The 18,277-nt window shown below is 39.9% G+C and overlaps 1 protein-coding gene across 1 annotated transcript in view; it reads right to left on the bottom strand.

Annotated features, from left to right (window-relative positions):
• MYO10 (myosin X) overlaps window positions 1-17,834 on the bottom strand; it is a 231,681-nt gene extending 213,847 nt beyond the window's left edge. The window contains exon 1 of the mRNA XM_077808706.1: window positions 17,748-17,834. Coding sequence (XP_077664832.1) covers window positions 17,748-17,834 — 87 coding nt within the window. The remainder of the gene's footprint in view (window positions 1-17,747) is intronic.
• Window positions 17,835-18,277: the final 443 nt, after the last annotated feature.

Genomic DNA, 18,277 nt, shown 5'->3' with positions numbered 1-18,277 from the left:
TGGATCAGGCCCTAAAGCTCTATAACAGCCCAACCCTATGGGCATCTCCTACAAGGAATTGAGTGCTCGAGTATGTTTAGCCCTGGCAGGATCAGACCTAAGATGATGACTTGGGAGCACATTGTATTTTGCCTTTTCAGGGGAGGATGGTAAGGTTTATTTTCCTCTTTGAGAACAGCCATGTTTCTGGACACTTGAAAGTCATGTGGTTTGCATAACATTAGATCTATCCAACTTTAGTACTGCAGCACAATAGTCATTTATCATAGGATTTTCTCCCACTGTTAACTTTTCTGTAAGAGCCAACAACAAGGTAAGTAAAAAAGTATCTGTTTGTACAAAGTATTCCCATGAAAGTTATTTTTCTCCTATAGATCAGTGTAATGCTCATTCTGATTCAAGAGTGACGCAACTTAGAAGAAAACAGGCTTGTCATCGTGCAATATTTCTCATCATTACTACAAATGGGAGCACTCCAAATGCAAAGGACAAAGGCCTTTTTATGTTAACTACTAACACATTATTGCTATAAATACATTTGTCACCATCAGTAAGAACAGGTTCTGCCAACACGACTACCCCACAAAGCCAGCCCCTGCCTGTTCATATACATGCTTATTGTTTTCATACAGACCCATACCCTTTGGATCGAAACAGTCTTGTCTGTTGACAGTGTGATATGAAGACAGCAGTGGCTCAAAAGATAAAACTGACACCTGCAGCTGCTTGTCAGCTCAGTCAGTTCAATTATTAGCAGACAGCTGCTGCCTAGGAAGCATGGCTGTTTTCTCTAATTCACTAAGTGGCGTTTTAACATTCACGCTTTTGTTTGCTTTAAACTGCACATACACAGAGCCAGGGTAGACATACGCACACACCTGGATTATGCTGGCCCCCGTGCAAGGACACTGGAAAAAGAAGAGCACTAAGTGTCTTTCTATAGACACTATAAGCCATTCATAATTGCAGTCTCTTTACCGGTTTCAGAGTAACAGCCATGTTAGTCTGTATTCGCAAAAAGAAAAGGAGTACTTGTGGCACCTTAGAGACTAACCAATTTATTTGAGCATAAGCTTTCGTGAGCTACAGCTCACTTCATCGGATGCATACTGTGGAAAGTTTAGAAGATCTTATTATATACACACAAAGCATGAAAAAAATACCTCCTCTCACCCCACTCTCCTGCTGGTAATAGCTTATCTAAAGTGATACAATGTGTATGATAATCAAGTTGGGCCATTTCCAGCACAAATCCAGGTTTTCTCACCTCCCCTCTCCCCCCCCCACCCCCCGCACACACAAACTCACTCTCCTGCTGGTAATAGCTTATCCAAAGTGACCACTCCCCTTACATTGTATATGATAATCAAGGTGGGCCATTTCCAGCACAAATCCAGGGTTTAACAAGAACGTCGGGGGGGGTGGGGTGGGGGTGGGGACAAGGGGAAATAGGCTACCTTGCATAATGACTGAGCCACTCCCAGTCTCTATTCAAGCCTAAGTTAATTGTATCCAATTTGCAAATGAATTCCAATTCAGCAGTTTCTCGCTGGAGTCTGGATTTGAAGTTTTTTTGTTGTAAAATAGCGACTTTCATGTCTGTAATCGCATGACCAGAGAGATTGAAGTGTTCTCCGACTGGCTTATGAATGTTATAATTCTTGACATCTGATTTGTGTCCATTTACTCTTTTACATAGAGACTGTCCAGTTTGACCAATGTACATGGCAGAGGGGCATTGCTGGCATATATCACATTGGTGGATGTGCAGGTGAACGAGCCTCTCATAGTGTGGCTGATGTTATTAGGCCCTGTGATGGCGTCCCCTGAATAGATATGTGGGCACAGTTGGCAACGGGCTTTGTTGCAAGGATAGGTTCCTGGGTTAGTGGGTTTACCCACTCAAGTAAAGGGTCTTTTCTCTCTCTGTCACCAGAGGTCCAAACTTCAACAAAGGGATCAAGAAAACCTTCTCCCAGGACCAATGCTGGGCCTGCAAACTGGCCATCACAAAGAAAGGAGTATATTCCCTGAAGGACGGTGCAGTAAACATATTTCCCCAGCAGCAGCTAAAACTCTGGGAGGGATTATGCCTCCCAACATAAACAGACTCCTGAAGTTTCCCCTGTGGTAATGTGTGATTTAGCAGTACCCCAGTAAATGAATTACACAATCTGGCTGTATTGATACTTAACTAAAACATAACATATATACAGAGAGCGACAGTAAAGCGGTTAGAATTGACAGCATGGACTCATCTGCAACTGACTGCCTGCCTTCCCTTGGGCATGTCATTATCCTTTCCACTTTAGCTTCGTCCCTCTGTATAGCGAGAATAATACCTAGGTTACGGGAGTGTTGTGAGGCTTAATGTCAGGAAAGTGATTTGAGAACACTGCTGTGAAAGAAGCTGTTTGAGCACAAATTCTGTTACATAAATACAACTGTGCACCCTGATTCACCACTGCATTACTCTAGTTTTATGTTAGCGTGATTCTGCTGAAATCAGCCAGAGTCACACCCATGTACAATTGGAGTAATACACTGTGGTGAATCGGGACCATGCACTTTTGTAGGATTTGTCATTTCCTCTGAAAGGATACTGTCTGACTTACAAACACAAACCTGCAACATTTGCCAAAACAAGTATTTACCCACATGTATACCCTTACACTTCTGTGTTGAAATCGTTTTCTCATAAGAGGAGGAGGAAAATTTCAGCCTGTCATTTAAATTGCCCATTGTGAATATTTCTGGATTACCAGGCAAAATTTGGCACACACAGCAAGTAATGGCTTGGAATCAGATTTAAAGGTGTGAAAAATAAAGCTACCTCTTGTAAATCTGTTGCAACCCATTCATATGCATTCAAAATCATTTACTAAGTGCACCTGACTTATATGCTTTAGAATGCAGCACCTCTGTTTTGTTTTTTCATTATAAATATTTCTCAAAATTTTCCCTCCCATGCCCCCATGTTAAAACATAAATTTAAAAAAAAGTTCTGGACAAATGTACACCATTTACATCTAGCCATAAAGAAAAGGCAGATGTACCCAACCTTGTGAAACTAGTTTGTGATCCCAAGGGCATGTATCTTGATCCCCCCGCCCCCAGGTTGAGTACCCATGGTTTAGACCTAATATAATAGCCCATGACATGTACTGGATAGCGACACAGAAATCTCACTGGACTATATTTGGTTAGAAAACAGACACCTCTTCCTACCTCAGAATCAAGAGTTTTTTAAATAAATCTTACCAAAGGTAAGCTCCATTTAAAATCTTTAGGTACACTTTCACTTGAACTTTTTACTCATAAATGAAACCTTCTTAGGTTTGCATCATTTTTAGATGAGACTGGGGAACAGTGGTTTGGTGTCTGTCAATATCTTTGGCAACTCCATTCACAAGAACAATTTCAAGACCAGGGGTGCTCACTTCACTTTGATGAGAGAAAGAAACTACCAAAGGTTGAAGTGCAGGGTTTTTGTGCATGTCCATACAAGCAATATTTTCCCCAGAAGGAGGAAAAAAACAGAAATTCAAACTGCTTTATTCCAAAAGTATTTGGGACAGTTATGAATCAATGCTGATAACTAGAAACTGCCTGTTTCTGTATCGGTTGGGATATCAGCATCACATGCTATTGGCCAGCCACATATTGGTATTCAAACAACTGACTCATATGAGGAAGGGATCTGGTGAATGCACATGCTATCGCTCATTGTTCCAAACTTATTTTTAGATGAAAAATAACGGATAACTTTTGTTACTATAAAGCTCCCTACTATGCAATTTGACATACTGCCAGTCTATTATTCCATGGCAAAATAAACAGGAAAAATAAAGCGATGAAACATACATTTGCATTACAGATACTACTCACTGGATTACAGCCTAATGCTTTTTTATTCCAGTTAAATGAGACTATAAAAATGTTAAGAATAGCATTCATAGAAGAGGGCCATCACAATCATTTCTATAACCAGCAAATACATTTCCCCAGAGTACCAAGAAAAGAAAAAAAAGAGGCCTATTACCAATAAGATTTTGTACTTAGTCACTTAGACCACAGTCATTTCCAAAATAGCTTTTATTATTGGTTTTACCTCTTGGTTTGTAAATTGCACATCTGCAGATCACTTTCTTTAAGAGGTTCGGGATGGGGATTATCTAGCTTATTTTACTATGGAATATAAATATGGCCCATACTTTCTTATGTGCTGTCAGGATAAAAATTCCAGCTCTTATTTCCTTTGTATGGGAAATATATGTTCTACAAATCACAAAATTAGCCAAACATGTATTTGAATTCACTAACGACAGACCAACCTTCTGCAAAGCCAGCAAAGTCTAAAGTTAATTGTTCAAAGAATGGACAATTGTGAGCATACAGGCTACCTGTGGAAAACAAGTATGTGCCCTATTGAGACACTGTATTAATGACACTGACTGACTATTACAATGTTTTGCTTACACAGTAATTAAAATGTTATACATATATACTATACAATATAGTAATTGTTTCTGGATCCACGTCAAATGCCATTCATTTACATGTTTACAATGTTAATTCCAGTTGATTTATTGACACTGTATTTTCAAGCTGCTTTAAATTTAGGCTAGTGATGAATATACTTTAAGCTAGATTCACTAATCAGCCTAAGTGTTTTTGTTTTCATGCTTGGCAAGGGAAATGGAGCAGTCATATATGTCAGAGGCATACACAGATTTCTAGTTTGTGCACCACACAATAACTTGGCTATAAATGCTAAGTCTTACAGAGAGAAATGATGCAACTTTAATTGGGTCAAGTTACAAAAAGGTGGTGTTGTTTGAAGAATAAACAAAAAAAATCCTGCCCAAGAAACCATGTTTGGCTTCCATGCTTCCTGACTACCACCTCGCACTCAGACCAGGAGGAGCCACAACTTGAGGACTTTTTCAGCCAGAAATTACAGACTTTGCAACATAATTTAAACAGGTTTCTGCCCACACCCCATCCCCCCAGCAGTACTAACCTAATAAAGTAAGTTGCTCTGGTTAACAAGAAAGGTATACATTTCCAGAAGAGACCTCCAATTCTGGGTGTCTCCATTTTGGATGTCCAACTTAAGACATCTAGGAGGTCCAATATTCAGGGATGCTGGGTGAAACCCTGGCCTGGCTGAAAGTCAGTGGCAAAGCTTCCATTGACTTCAATGGCACCACGATTTCGCATGCCAAATATTCTTAACTCCCACTAACTTCAAATTCAAGTTGTGGGTGCTCAGCTTTTCTAAAAAAATCAAGCTTCCAGGTGGATGTCAGGCTAGACACTCAAGAACAGAGGCAACCAAATTTAGTGGACATTTTTTACAATTTGTCTACATTGTGCTTTATGTATCTTATGCCACTTTTAGTGTCTCTAGCCATTTTGTCTGCTCCATGTTTCCTTCCTAGTGGTACTGATTTTCCCAGTTTACGTTTCCTGAACCACTTGGCTGATAAAAGCACAGGAAGAATTTGCACTTTTATGCAAGGTGCAGTATTAAATCAATGTTATTTATTTAAAATCTGAGCTATTATTTCAGCAGCACTATGCAACCTACCACAGAAAAATAAATGACTATTCCAGAATTTCAGTTCTGGAAAAATCCACTGACCCTAGAGCACAATATGCATTACCTTTCCACAAACAATATTTCACTGACATTTGGCAGGTGGGGCAAGGAGAATTCAATATGAAGTTTGTGAAGACACTGAAAGGAAAGAAAATGACGTGACTGCTTTTCATGGAAAAACCTCACATAGGCCCTGAGTTAGTAAGGTACTTCAAGAACTTCAAGCTCAATGGAACTACTCACACACTTAAAGTTAGGCACACAGTATTACTATTAATTATTGTTTGTATTATTGTAGCACGGAGGAGCAGAGCAAAAGACAGTCCCTGCCCCAAGGAATTTACAATCTAATGTTTAAGCACCTTGTTGAATGGCGGCCTTATGCCTTTCACAATATTTAAAGGTGTCGAATAAAGCTTCACAGAGGGCACTGCAGTAAGGATCCAATATCTTTCCCTGGATGAAATGACTTTTTGCTCCCTAGATGATTAGGCTTTTTTTTAAATGGATATTGCCGTCCTTGGGAATTAACCGTCATTTTTTGTGTTTTCACCCCTCACAAGATCAAAGTACCAGCTCTCCTGCTCATGAGACCCAAGCAACAGCTGTCGACTAACCTTGACTGGAATCCAGCCCCTTCTGTTTCAGTAATTAGAGATAACTGTACAGCACACTGTATAAAATAGAGTTGTTAGGGTGTATTTCAAAATACTACTATCAATATTATTGATTTTAAAAGGCAATGGAATAAATCTTTACTTTCTCTGCCAACCCAGTGAATATAAACATCATTTCATATCTAACACGTGCAACATACAAGCAACTGTATTCTTTTTTTAGGTTACTCTCTCATTCTTTATTGGCAACGAATTCCCTTCATAAACAGAACCTAACTGTTCATGGAAACATTAGATATATATATTACATACACACACACGCACGCACACACAGAGAGAGAGGCACGTGTGAAAGAGTAATTTTCCCTCCCTTGGTATTCACCCCTTCTTGTCAACTGTTGAGAATAGGCCACTTCCACCTTAATTGAATTGGCTCATTAGCACTGACCCCCCACTTGGTAAGGCAACTCCCATCTTTTCATGTGCTAAATTATATATATATATTTTCTGCTTACTGTATTTTTCACTCCATGCATCTGATGAAGTGGGTTTTAGCCCATGAAAACTTATCCCAAATAAATGTGTTAGTCTCTAGGGTGCCACAAGGACTCCTCATTGTTTTGACTGGAGAAAGAATTCTAAAATGTGGTAATTATCAAGTTTCTCATCTTCTAGTATTCCCACCCTCTTCTTACATTAAGATTTCTGCCCAGACAACTTTGGTAGCCCAGGAACTAGATTAATGCACAAATATCTTCCTTTATACTAGCTGTGCACTGGTGCTTTGCAGTAACACTCTGCTTAAAAAAATTTTTTTTTTTACTCAGAAATCTCTCTCTTAAAACATTCTAGGTTACTTAACTTTTAGCAACCTGGCAATCTAGAGAAGATCATTTCAACCCTTTTCACAACAGACCTGGAGTATATCCTTGCATCCAAGTTGTTTTTTTCTTCTGCTTGCCACCTCGCTGATTAGAAAAGAATACACAACAAAGAGAATGTGAGCTGTCTCATGAGTACTGTGTGGCATGCCTCAAGCAACATGTGAAAGGAAGAACTCACTAGCAAAGTCCATGGTTCAGTTCAAGACCAACCGTGATAAATATGTTTCTTGCTAACTGTTTATTAGGCTTGCGCAGATTCCTCTGCGAAAATAATTTTTCAATTTGCAAGGGATAAATAGTCTAATTTTTAAATTCTTTACTTGCAGAGCAAGGCAAGGGTCAAACAGCTTTAATCCTATTATTTTAAACTGATTTAACAGCAAAGAAATAATTATCTTCCTTTCAGACTTGGGTGGGAAGCAGTTGCCATTTACTTAGGAAGATGCACATTTTTCCAGCTCATCACACCAATGAATGCATCCGTTTCTGAACATTTTTCTGCTGAATAAGATGTACTATACTGTTCACTTTTCAGAATAAAACGTAATACCCCACTGTCATAGCATACTGTACTTTTTCCAGGTTGTAATTACACTATGCAACCACGGTTATGCCTTGTCTACACAGGGAAGCTGCACTGGTTCAATTTAAAATCAATTTTTAAACCAGTTTAGTTAAACCAGTACAAATGTCTGTATGGACACACTTATTTTGAATTAAGAGTCTTTGTCCGTTTAGCTTAATTCACCTCTTAGATTACACAGGCGTAAATTTATCATGTAGCTAAATCCTCTGTTATTTAACTACTTTTTTCCAAAAAGAAAAGGAGTACTTGTGGCACCTTAGAGACTAACCAATTTATTTGAGCATAAGCTTTCGTGAGCTACAGCTCACTTCATCGGATGCATATTGTGGAAAGTACAGAGATCTTTTTATACACACAAACCATGAAATAGATAGATAAGCTATTACCAGCAGGAGAGTGAGGTGGGGGGAGAGAAAACCTTTTGTAGTGGTAAACACCCATTTTTTCATGGTTTGTGTGTGTAAAAAGATCTTCTGTACTTTCCACAGTATGCATCCGATGAAGTGAGCTGTAGCTCACGAAAGCTTATGCTCAAATAAATTGGTTAGTCTCTAAGGTGCCACAAGTCCTCCTTTTCTTTTTGCGAATACAGACTAACATGGCTGTTACTCTGAAACCTACTTTTTTCCAGTCATCCTATTCTTTTTAGGATGTGGAATCTATCAGACTAAAATTTGCTTGTGTGAAAGAAGCTCTAACACTAAAATACGCAATGTCAGCGCAGGATCTGCAAGCAGAGGTGTGCTTGTGTGAGACAGACTGTTCCCTGACTCTGGTGAAGTTTGTCCCTCATCTACTTGGCTCAATTAGATACTTCTGAAGAGCAAGCATTTTGTTTTTAATATACAGAAGATTGCACAAAATGACAGGCACATTCAAAACAGTATTCCCAGTGTAAGAAAGCCACAGCTCCACCTCTGCCAATTCCGAACATCAAATAAGGCTCATGAGGACTGATTCACTTCCTATTCCCAACATTGCCAGTTTTCATGATTTTACTGCAAGGTTCACAATATTTGGTGTTTTCCTTAAAGTCCCAGCTCCTAGAAACATCTGATTACACGAGAATCTCAGCGTTAATTTAAAAAAAAAAAAAAAAATCTAGCCCTCATGGCTGCAGAGCATAAACTTGAAAGTGTGAACCCTAAAGGCTAAAGGCAAATAAAAAGAACTCAAATTTTAAAAAGTCTCCTGATTTTTAAAATCACTCAATCTCAGGATTGTTTGGCTCCTGACTCATGATTTCTGAGCACTTTGAATTAGAAATACTGTATTCCCCGATCTAATAAAAATAAGGGAATACTGTTGAACATGGTCAGCCAACATTTGTTTTACTTATATTAGTAATAACACCATAGAGTATAGAAAAAGTGGAAGAATTTTAAAATTCCAATTTACTTGTCACAATGTAAGTCATATTTATATTTATTTTGTTTATTGCCTCTTTCACCTTGAACAAAGATAGGTTTCAGAGTAGCAGCCGTGTTAGTCTGTATCCGCAAAAAGAACAGGAGTACTTGTGGCACCTTAGAGACTAACAGATTTATTTGAGCATAAGCTTTCATGAGCTAAGGTGCCACAAGTACCCCTTTTCTTTTTTCTTGAACAAAGAATAATCATTAAGCCAGTTTCACTTCTGTTTATAGTTTCACTTTCAGAGTCTGGGCATTGCAATGTTTGGGTTTCAAACACTGCAAGGAATTATTTTTTTAAAAAAGTTTTCACTGAAATTTAAAGAAAAAACAAACAAACAATCTGTAGAAATATTTCTATCATCCTAGCTTTTATAAAATTTAAATTCTGGACCAGATTCAGCTAACATCTTATGACCCTGATTCTGCTAACACTGGAAGGACCAAAAGCAGCCAAAGCTGTGACTTTTGGATATTCCTATCAAAGCTAGAGAGGCTGTTCTCTGTCTCTGCTCTGCGCCGATTGGCTGTCTGCTCCAACCCTACTCCTCCCTTCTCACAGTCTCTTTGTGTCAGCTTCACTCCACACCTGCCCCTTCTACTGTCTCTTCCCCTGCCCTGTGCCCCTGCCCTTCTCTTTTTTTCAACCCACCCCCAAAAAAACCCCAAAAAGCAAAAAACAATTTATACTACTATTGTTCCGCCATCACACTGTTCACTCTGCTTGTGTGTACTACCCCTTCCCCTACCTGTGTCTATTTAGACAACATTTTCTTGTTGACTTGTACGACCTTGTCTTCCTGTCCATATCCGTTGCTTGTCTTGTACCTTGATGGCGGGCCCTATCATTTTGTTCTGTGTTTGTACAATACCTAACACATGAGACTCCTGGTTCATGACTGCGGCTCCTAAGCACCACAAATAAATAAATAAAATAAAATAAAATAAAATAAAATAAAAAAATAAATAATCCACTTGCACTTAACTTCACTCAACTACACAGTTTCATCAAAATCAGTGGGATTAGCCATGTGAGCAAAATTATGTGAGCATGTGTTTGCAGGATCAGGACTTACTGTACAAAGGTATGATTGAAATATTGTCATTAAAAGGAAAGAACTCAATTGTTTGAAAGTCAGGAAGTCAGAATGTTCCACTGGAATTATTCAGCTGAAATTCCCCCAGCAACTTTAGCTCTTCCTTTTAACTAATGATTACCATTCCCATGCAGCTTTGAACAAAGGAACACACATTGCAATTATCCTCAAGATAATGGACTCTACACTGCAAACCCACCTGCTAATTTGTGAGTGAGGTCCACTCACGCCTTTCCCACAGACTATACCTCATGTGATCTACACCCTAGGGCCTACACAAAAACCTTCCCCTTACCACCAGCACACTCCTTATCTCACTCCATTCACAGTCCCAATGTCATCCAGAGACGACACACTCCAGACACAGGATGAAGATATACTTTTTCCAGGTCTTCCTGGAGCATATGGAACAGACCATCCATTCTTAAAACAGGCCTAGGAGAACCCATACTCTTTACACAGGCAAGAAAGGTAGGTGCAGGTAATATCATGCAACAAAAGGTCATGTGATTGTCACAGACACACACAACTGGGAAGACTAAAATTTCTTTCCTGTGGCAACTAAGTTCCCCTCTTTGCCAGGGGCAGAGTTAAGGACGGTGTTGGAACCTCAACGAAGTACTTCTACTAGACTTGCAGCATGATACAAATGGTACCAAGAGGGATTATGAAGCAAGCAGGGACAGCAGGGAGTGTGTGCTATGTATACAGGATGCAAGTAACTAAAACCAAGTTGAAATAACAAGCAAGAGCAAGGAAATTCAAGAGTTGGGGACATCATTCTGAACACATCTGTTGTGCTCTGGTATTGCAGTGGAGGCGGGGGGAAGTGTCTCAAAACAGTGGGTGATCTTCAAATACCAGGCACTGATGTGGTATGTAAACACATCACGATGAGTGGAGGACAGAATGTAAGATTTCCTGCAACTCTTCTTTCCTTGTCTTTTTTGTTTTAAATCAACATAGAAAGTGGTTTCTAATATTGAACCTTCAGTTATACCAGCCAGTGCGAGCAGCTTCACATTCAAGTTTGTATGGGGACTGCTGATTTACAGCGAACTTCATTGGTTCATGTATGACTTCTCAAAAAAGGGTTGTGAAGTGACACCACCAGCAGGAGACCCACAGCAGTTGTGAACCCCTACTCTAAACCACAAGAACAGCTCCAAAATGTGTGAGGTCACATGGTAAAAGCACTCCTAATTGCGTGGGCAACAGACAGCAATGGCGCACAGAGCTTATATTGTTAAAATACGGAGCAGGGCCTATTTACGAGTAACTGAGGTACTCGTACTGGTATGCATACCAGGATGGATAAAAATCAATTGATTTTAAAAAAAAAATTGATTTTTTTTATTTAAATCAGATTTTTTCGATAAAATGCTTTTTGAGGAAAAAACCTATCTGAAGATGGTTTTAATTAAGATACATTATAGCTCAAAGATATCTCATCATGGAATAGGGACTATACATTCTAATTCTATAGTATGAGACAATATATTCATGTAATGTTGAAGAAAAGTTTTGTAAATGAGTTCCAATAGTTCATGGATGAGGGACTCAATCTTATGGGGTTCCAGGGGCTTCTGTATAGATTATTTAGGTTAATCTTTCTATCTGACCAATGGGACTCAGTGCTCAGTCTAGAAGATAGCATCAGAGATGCTTAGTTTTGCAGTTCTCAAACTGTGGATTTGTGTCTCCAGAGATAACATGCTTGTTAACAGCAAAAATGTTTTTAAATAAATAAATAAATAAATAAATAGAGGTGAGAAATAACAGACCTCAACCCTACCGTCCCTCTGCAAATTTGTGTACACCGAGTCAATCCCTTACCTCTCTCTAAAAGTGCAAAGTTTCAAAAAGTTCAATGAATAGAAGATTGTTGGGGACGGAATAGATCTGGACAAGAAGAAGTCTGGAGATAAATGTGAGAAGGGAGCGATAGACAGTACAAACAAAAGTTAAACATATTCCAGAAGTCTTGAGGTCTTTTTGGGTGTAGCCTTCATTGATTTGAGATCTACCATACTATTCTCTCACTAGAAGGGAAAACCTATAATGGCAGCAGGCCGTAAAAGAGACCCAGTTTGGGAATAAGAACCAATCAAGAAATAGATGTTTGCTGATGATGTTTTAACCAGTGAACTGGTGGAAGTCACTTAAGCGCTTGGATTCAGAGACTGTTGAAGTGATAATCTCACTTTTAACAGCAGTAGCTTCTTCTGCCGGTGTAGAAAGAATATTTTCTTCCTTTGGACTAATTAATTCCAAACTGAGAAATCGTCTGGGACCTGAAAAAGCAGGAAAGCTTGTTTTTCTTTTCCAGATTATGAACAAACAGGAAAATGAAGGTGAAGACGACTGAGTTAGCTGCAGAAGCCAATATTTTAAGTTTCTCATGTTGACCTGGCTGACATAGTCGCTTTAATTTTTGTTGTTGTTTTTTAAAATATTTTATTTAACTATTTTAGTTAAAAACAATTTTAACAAAAACAAACCAGATTTTAAAAAACTTGAATGTTTAAATTCAAAATTTCATATGCTTGTTTTGTTAAAATATTATATGTTTGCTGTTGAAGAAAAAAATCCAGAATACATAATATTGTTGTTTTAGTTAAATAAAACAATGTCAATGTCTGTCTGGTGATGATCTCCTCCTAATACAGCATGGCAAAAGAATTTTCCAAATATTAATGATTAACCTATTGAACTGGAGATAGTTCACCTCCCAATGACTTCATAAATATCTACTTCAATTACCTTTGGTAAATGAAATAGCCAAAAAATCATTCATTTTCTAATAAATCACTTTAGAAATTTATAGTGTGTACCTTCTAAAAATGAAACCTACATCTATCTCTCAGTTGTGAAGAATATGTATTCAGGTTATAACGACCAACAAGAATGCACTTTTATGTAGAAATCCATGATTAAATCGAGTCTTCCTGTCTAGTGATTTAAATCAATTTGATTTAAATCAAATCCACCCTGATGCATACCGATAATTGGCAAACACCAGTCAGTTCCGAAGAGATAGTAGCTCCTGGTTTGGGCACAGCAAGGCCCTGTCTTGTACTTTTCAACGCTCAGGCAAACTATTGTGTCTGTACAGAGTCCATTGAAGCCAATGGGCCTCCACTCAGAATAGGTTTATGAATATAAAATTTTTGCTGCAATCTTTAAGCTAACTTTTAGAATGTGGAGAAAGTCAGTTAGTTGTGGGCCTAAGGGAACAAGAATATTAATAAACGCACACAAGAACACACAAAGAACAACATTTTTCTCTGCCTTTTTGGGAGACAACTCACAAGGATGTTTGCTCTCTTTACAGAATGTAATACCGGACATCCTTTTCCTCCGATTTCCTAGGGTATATTGCCATATTTACAACAAGAAAAAACATGATTTAAACAAACATGGGCAGACAACACTATCTTAATGAAAACCTGGGAGTCTTTTAGCCAACTTCTCTTTTTTACAGAAATGTGCAATGTAGTCCAACAAGAGTTTTACATTATATAAAAGAACAGATGAACACTGAACCTAGTAGCAAATAAATAGAAAAATTCAACAGGCATTTCTTTCTTCTCTCTTCTACAGCAATTATTGCATTTGTCAGCTAAATTAAGTTTTCCTCGGTTTTCTGAAATGGCAAGCTTTCTGCCCAGAATCATTCCTCAGTTTCATCCCCCTAGGCAGGCCCCATGGGTGGGGGGGAGAATACATAAGTGTAGCAAAGGGCAGAATTTTGCCCCTGATGTTCGTTTATTTTAGAATCTAAACTGCAAAGCAGTCAACCCAGAGGCAGCACTCCCTGCATCTGAAAGAGGATGCTAGCCTGACCACCTCTCTAGCAAGTTGGCATTTGTGCCTCTGCTGCTCTACAAGGAGAAGCAGCAGCACCCTCTCCTTCCCCCTGCTTCACTTTATGCAGTTTTCCCATACCAAGATACTAGGACTCCTGGGGAAGAACCCCCTTGCTAGGGTCTGGTAAGTATTTATCTTGGCTTCTCAGTAGGCAGAGAAATTGGCTGTCAGCAACAGCTGTTGCCATCTCTTCCTATGCCATGTGTTATTACTAAATATTTCCCTTGTTCTCAATCAGGCACTGAGAGCAGGGTCTCAGTGAAATCCACCCCAAGCTAAAGCACAAATACCAGCATTCACTTGATTATTTTAAAAGGCATCAGTAAGGGAAAAAAATCCCACAGATTTGTGTTGAATATGCAAAGTTCTGGAAGGAGAAAGGGTGGCTCCCTAAATGTTTCCTAAATGGGACTTGAACCTTCTCAGTCCTAATCTGCCTAGCCTAATCTGCCTGAGGCTCAACCTCCTGCTGGAAAATACAATGATACATCACTACACTACTCTGGTCTACACTACACTACTCTGTAAGCGTCTACAATACAATGTTGTTCCCGCTGATGTAAGTCACCCATTGCACCGACTTAATAACTCCTCCGCTTCCAGAGGTGTAGCACTCTGGTCAGCATAGTTAGGTTGATGCAGCCTCAGTGTAGACACTGCGATGACTGTTCTGGTTGTCGGCCCCTGTTGGCTGAAAGCAGGAACCCTGCCATCAGCCCAGTGGGGCTCTGGCTGTCAGTGCTCCACAGTTCCCCACACTAGCAGCCAATAAAAGTGCTCCTGGTAAGGGTGCACACCACCAACAGAAGGAGCTAGTGTAGACATACAAAACCAATTTAACTACTGTGGTGGCTGTGCATCAACGTAACTTAAGTCAACTTAATTTTGTAATACAGACATGCCCATAGTTATCCTTCCCACAAGAGAAAACAGTTCCATTCATGTAAATGCAGGTACTGAACCAGTCACTGATTGAAAATTAAATATTAAAAAAAAATTAACTGCACCAGAATTTTTACAAATATTCAACTCACATCCACGTTATCAGAGAGAATGGGGCCTTCATGAAAAAAATGAGATGAGGAATCTCAATATGTGGTCACATTTTTAATTTAAAACAGTCAAATAGAGGGAGTTTGGTTTAGGGGAGAGAACAGGGGACTGGGAATCAGGGCTAGTGCCAAACCTATCAATGATTTGCTGCGTGACTTTAGGGTATTCAGATTTGACAGCATTTTACGTAGGTGTAAATGACAGCACAATGTCCAAGAAAAAGAGTTACCTTTCATAACTATTGTTCTTTGAGATTTCTTGCTCATGTCCAGTCCATTGTAGGTGCGTGTGCTCGCCACATGCATCGGTGCCGGAAGCTTTTCCCCCAGTGGTATCCATAGGGGACCGGCTCTAGGCAGAGTGGAGCGGCACGCATATATGCCGGTATAAGGGGTGCTGCGAGCTCCCCCCTCCCTCAATTCCTTCTGGCCGCCAGAGACCATCCAGGAACCTCTCCTTGCTTCGGCAAGGTTTCCTATCTCTACTGTGTCTAGTAGCGAATTTGTTGTATATAGTTGTTTAAAGTTGTATAGTTAATAGTTCCCTTTGTGTTAAGTTAGAAATAGTTAGTTAGTCCCATACGGGACACAACCTAGGGACAGGGCATACCCCGGTCCCCGGGCTTCAAACCTTGTGACTGTTGCAAAAAAAACGTATGCGTCAGTGATCCCCATAGAAGCTGCTTGAAGTGTTTAGGGGAAACCCACGTGAGCAACAAGTGTCACATTTGCGAGAGCTTCAGGCCATGGACCAAGAAGGAGCAGGACATTCGTTTCCAAGCGCTCCTTACGGAGTCGGCCCTCACACCAGCCTCGGAGCCGAAGAGATCAGACTCTGCTCCAAGCACTGCAACCTCAGAGCGAGCCACTAGCACCAACCCCCATCTCCGGTACCAGTTAAAAAGCAAAGAAAGGCCAGGAGGGGGCGTTCTCCTACGTCCCATAAAAAGAAGAGAACCAGAGGAGAGAAAAGACCTGCGTGAGGCAGCTCCTCCCCTCCAGACGGTGACCAGGCTCCAACTCCCGTTGAGCTGTCGAGCCCACTTCAAGACCCACCTACCACCCCAGCACATATATGCATGGCACTCCAGAGAGCGCCAGAACCAGTCCACTGAGGGAAAAACTTACAGCACTGGTGCATGTGGCAAGTACACACACACACCTAATATGGAATGGACATGAGCAAGCACTCGAAGAAGAAGTGGCGATTCAGGCTCGGGATCTCTAATGAAGACAAATAAGCTATGCAACATGGTTTCCTGTATATCAAACTTTTTTTAAGGTTATATTTTAAAGTGAAGTCCATGAATGATTTAATTAACTTCGGCAAAATTTTAATATTGGTTTGTGTAAAATATATTTCCTTGTTTACATTCTGAAAGCTTTCAACCACTGATGAGGTGATGCTACTGTATGATTTTCTACAGTAGAGCCACATCACTGTCAGTGAACTTTCCATCAGTATGCATGAATTCCAAGGTAGAAAGAGGGTTTGAAACACTGCATTCATTATAATCAATCCCTCAAGGTCACAACCCTCTGAAAAGCAATCTCCTGTTTTTGCTTAGTCTCCCTCCTTTCCCACCAACCAGATGCATTTCCTTTTAGTAATTCTACACTCGATTAGCATATGGCATTTTTATTTTTCTGTAACTATGCCACCGTAAGATGAAGTGTCCAACAAGAAAGTCCTCCGACCCACTTTCATGAATATAATTTTTTTTATTGGGAGTCTATCACAAAGGTTACAGATAATGGATACTGACTCTTCTTTAAACTTGCTCACCGTTAAGCAGTGATGCATTCAAACCTTGCACTACTAGAGAACCCAGATAACGACAAGTTATTTATTTCAAAGCACTCCTGATATTACTTCAGACAAACACTCCAGCTGACTACACAGGGTTGACTGAAATTTGTAATTCCATGTTGCTTTCAGTCTAGTTCTATCTATCCCTGTACAAATTCATCTAGGGCTTCTCTACATGAAGATGTAGTTTGCAGAAAGCTGGAGTGTGACTATCCCATCCTAGCGTGCTGTGCACTACCTGTCCATGTGGACCCTGCTGCTGTGCACTAACAGTAACAAACAGACCCATTTCAAAGCAGGGGTACATCAAAACACACTAAAATGACTGGTTCTGCACCAGGAAATTAGTCAGTATAACTATGTCGCTCAGGGGGTGTGCAAAATCCACAGCCCTGAGCGACGAAGTTAAATTGACCTAACTGCCAGCGTAGACAGTGCTAGGTCAACGGGAGAATTCTCCCACCCACCTAGCTGCCTCCTCTCGGGCAGGTAGCTTACCTACGCTCATGGGACAGTCCCTCCCATTGCAGTGTCTTCACTGTAGCACTACAGCAATGTAGCTGTACCTCTGTAGTGTTTTAAGTGTAAACAAGCCCTAACAAACGGTTAGTATGCGTCAGGAGGGTCCTAATGGACAGTTAGTGTATGGCAGGCTAGAGCCTGATGATACTGTATAGCAAGACAACAGATATAAAGCAACTTACAGCACCATAGGATAGGTAACAGACTCTCCCCTTTGGCATAAGGCTTCTTTTTTAAATAGAGACATTTGCACTCCACCTTCCAGTACAAAAAGGCGTGTGAATTTCCTCACTTGCAGACACGCCTTGAGATCCGACTCATTCTCATTACTTCCTTCTTTTTCCACTATAGTGGAGCTATAAACATTTCCCGGTGCCATGGCACCAATACAGGTAGGCTTGCAGCAGCTGGCAGAGGACATCTGCCTGAGCACAGTATTCGTGGCGTGAGAAGGAAAACAAAAAGCAGTTGCTCATTTTATTTCTTTTTACGTGTGTGCGCGTGTCATTTCAAACTGCAACATATAATCCAGTACTAAACCACAAAGCAGTTATTACGCTTAACTAAACAGAAGTGATTTAGAGCATTAATACCTGGCAAAATGGGCATTTATCCCAGAGATAATTGATAGAAAACACAGAGCAAGGACTTGGAGTAATTCAGTAGAAAGATACCTCACAGATGAGCTGAGATTTTATTTTATTGAGATTGCCCCCTCAGTGTACAGGGATGTAGGCACAATGAAGGTGAACTTACATAAGTGTAAGGTTTAACTATTTGGAATGCCTCAAATAGCAAAAGGCAGAAAGGCACGTAACTGAT

This window comes from Eretmochelys imbricata, chromosome 2 (genome assembly GCF_965152235.1).
Source record: "Eretmochelys imbricata isolate rEreImb1 chromosome 2, rEreImb1.hap1, whole genome shotgun sequence".
Classification (NCBI taxonomy): Eukaryota; Metazoa; Chordata; order Testudines; family Cheloniidae; genus Eretmochelys; species Eretmochelys imbricata.
Note: the sequence above shows the minus strand (reverse complement) of the source record. Positions and strands in the feature narration are given on the sequence as shown.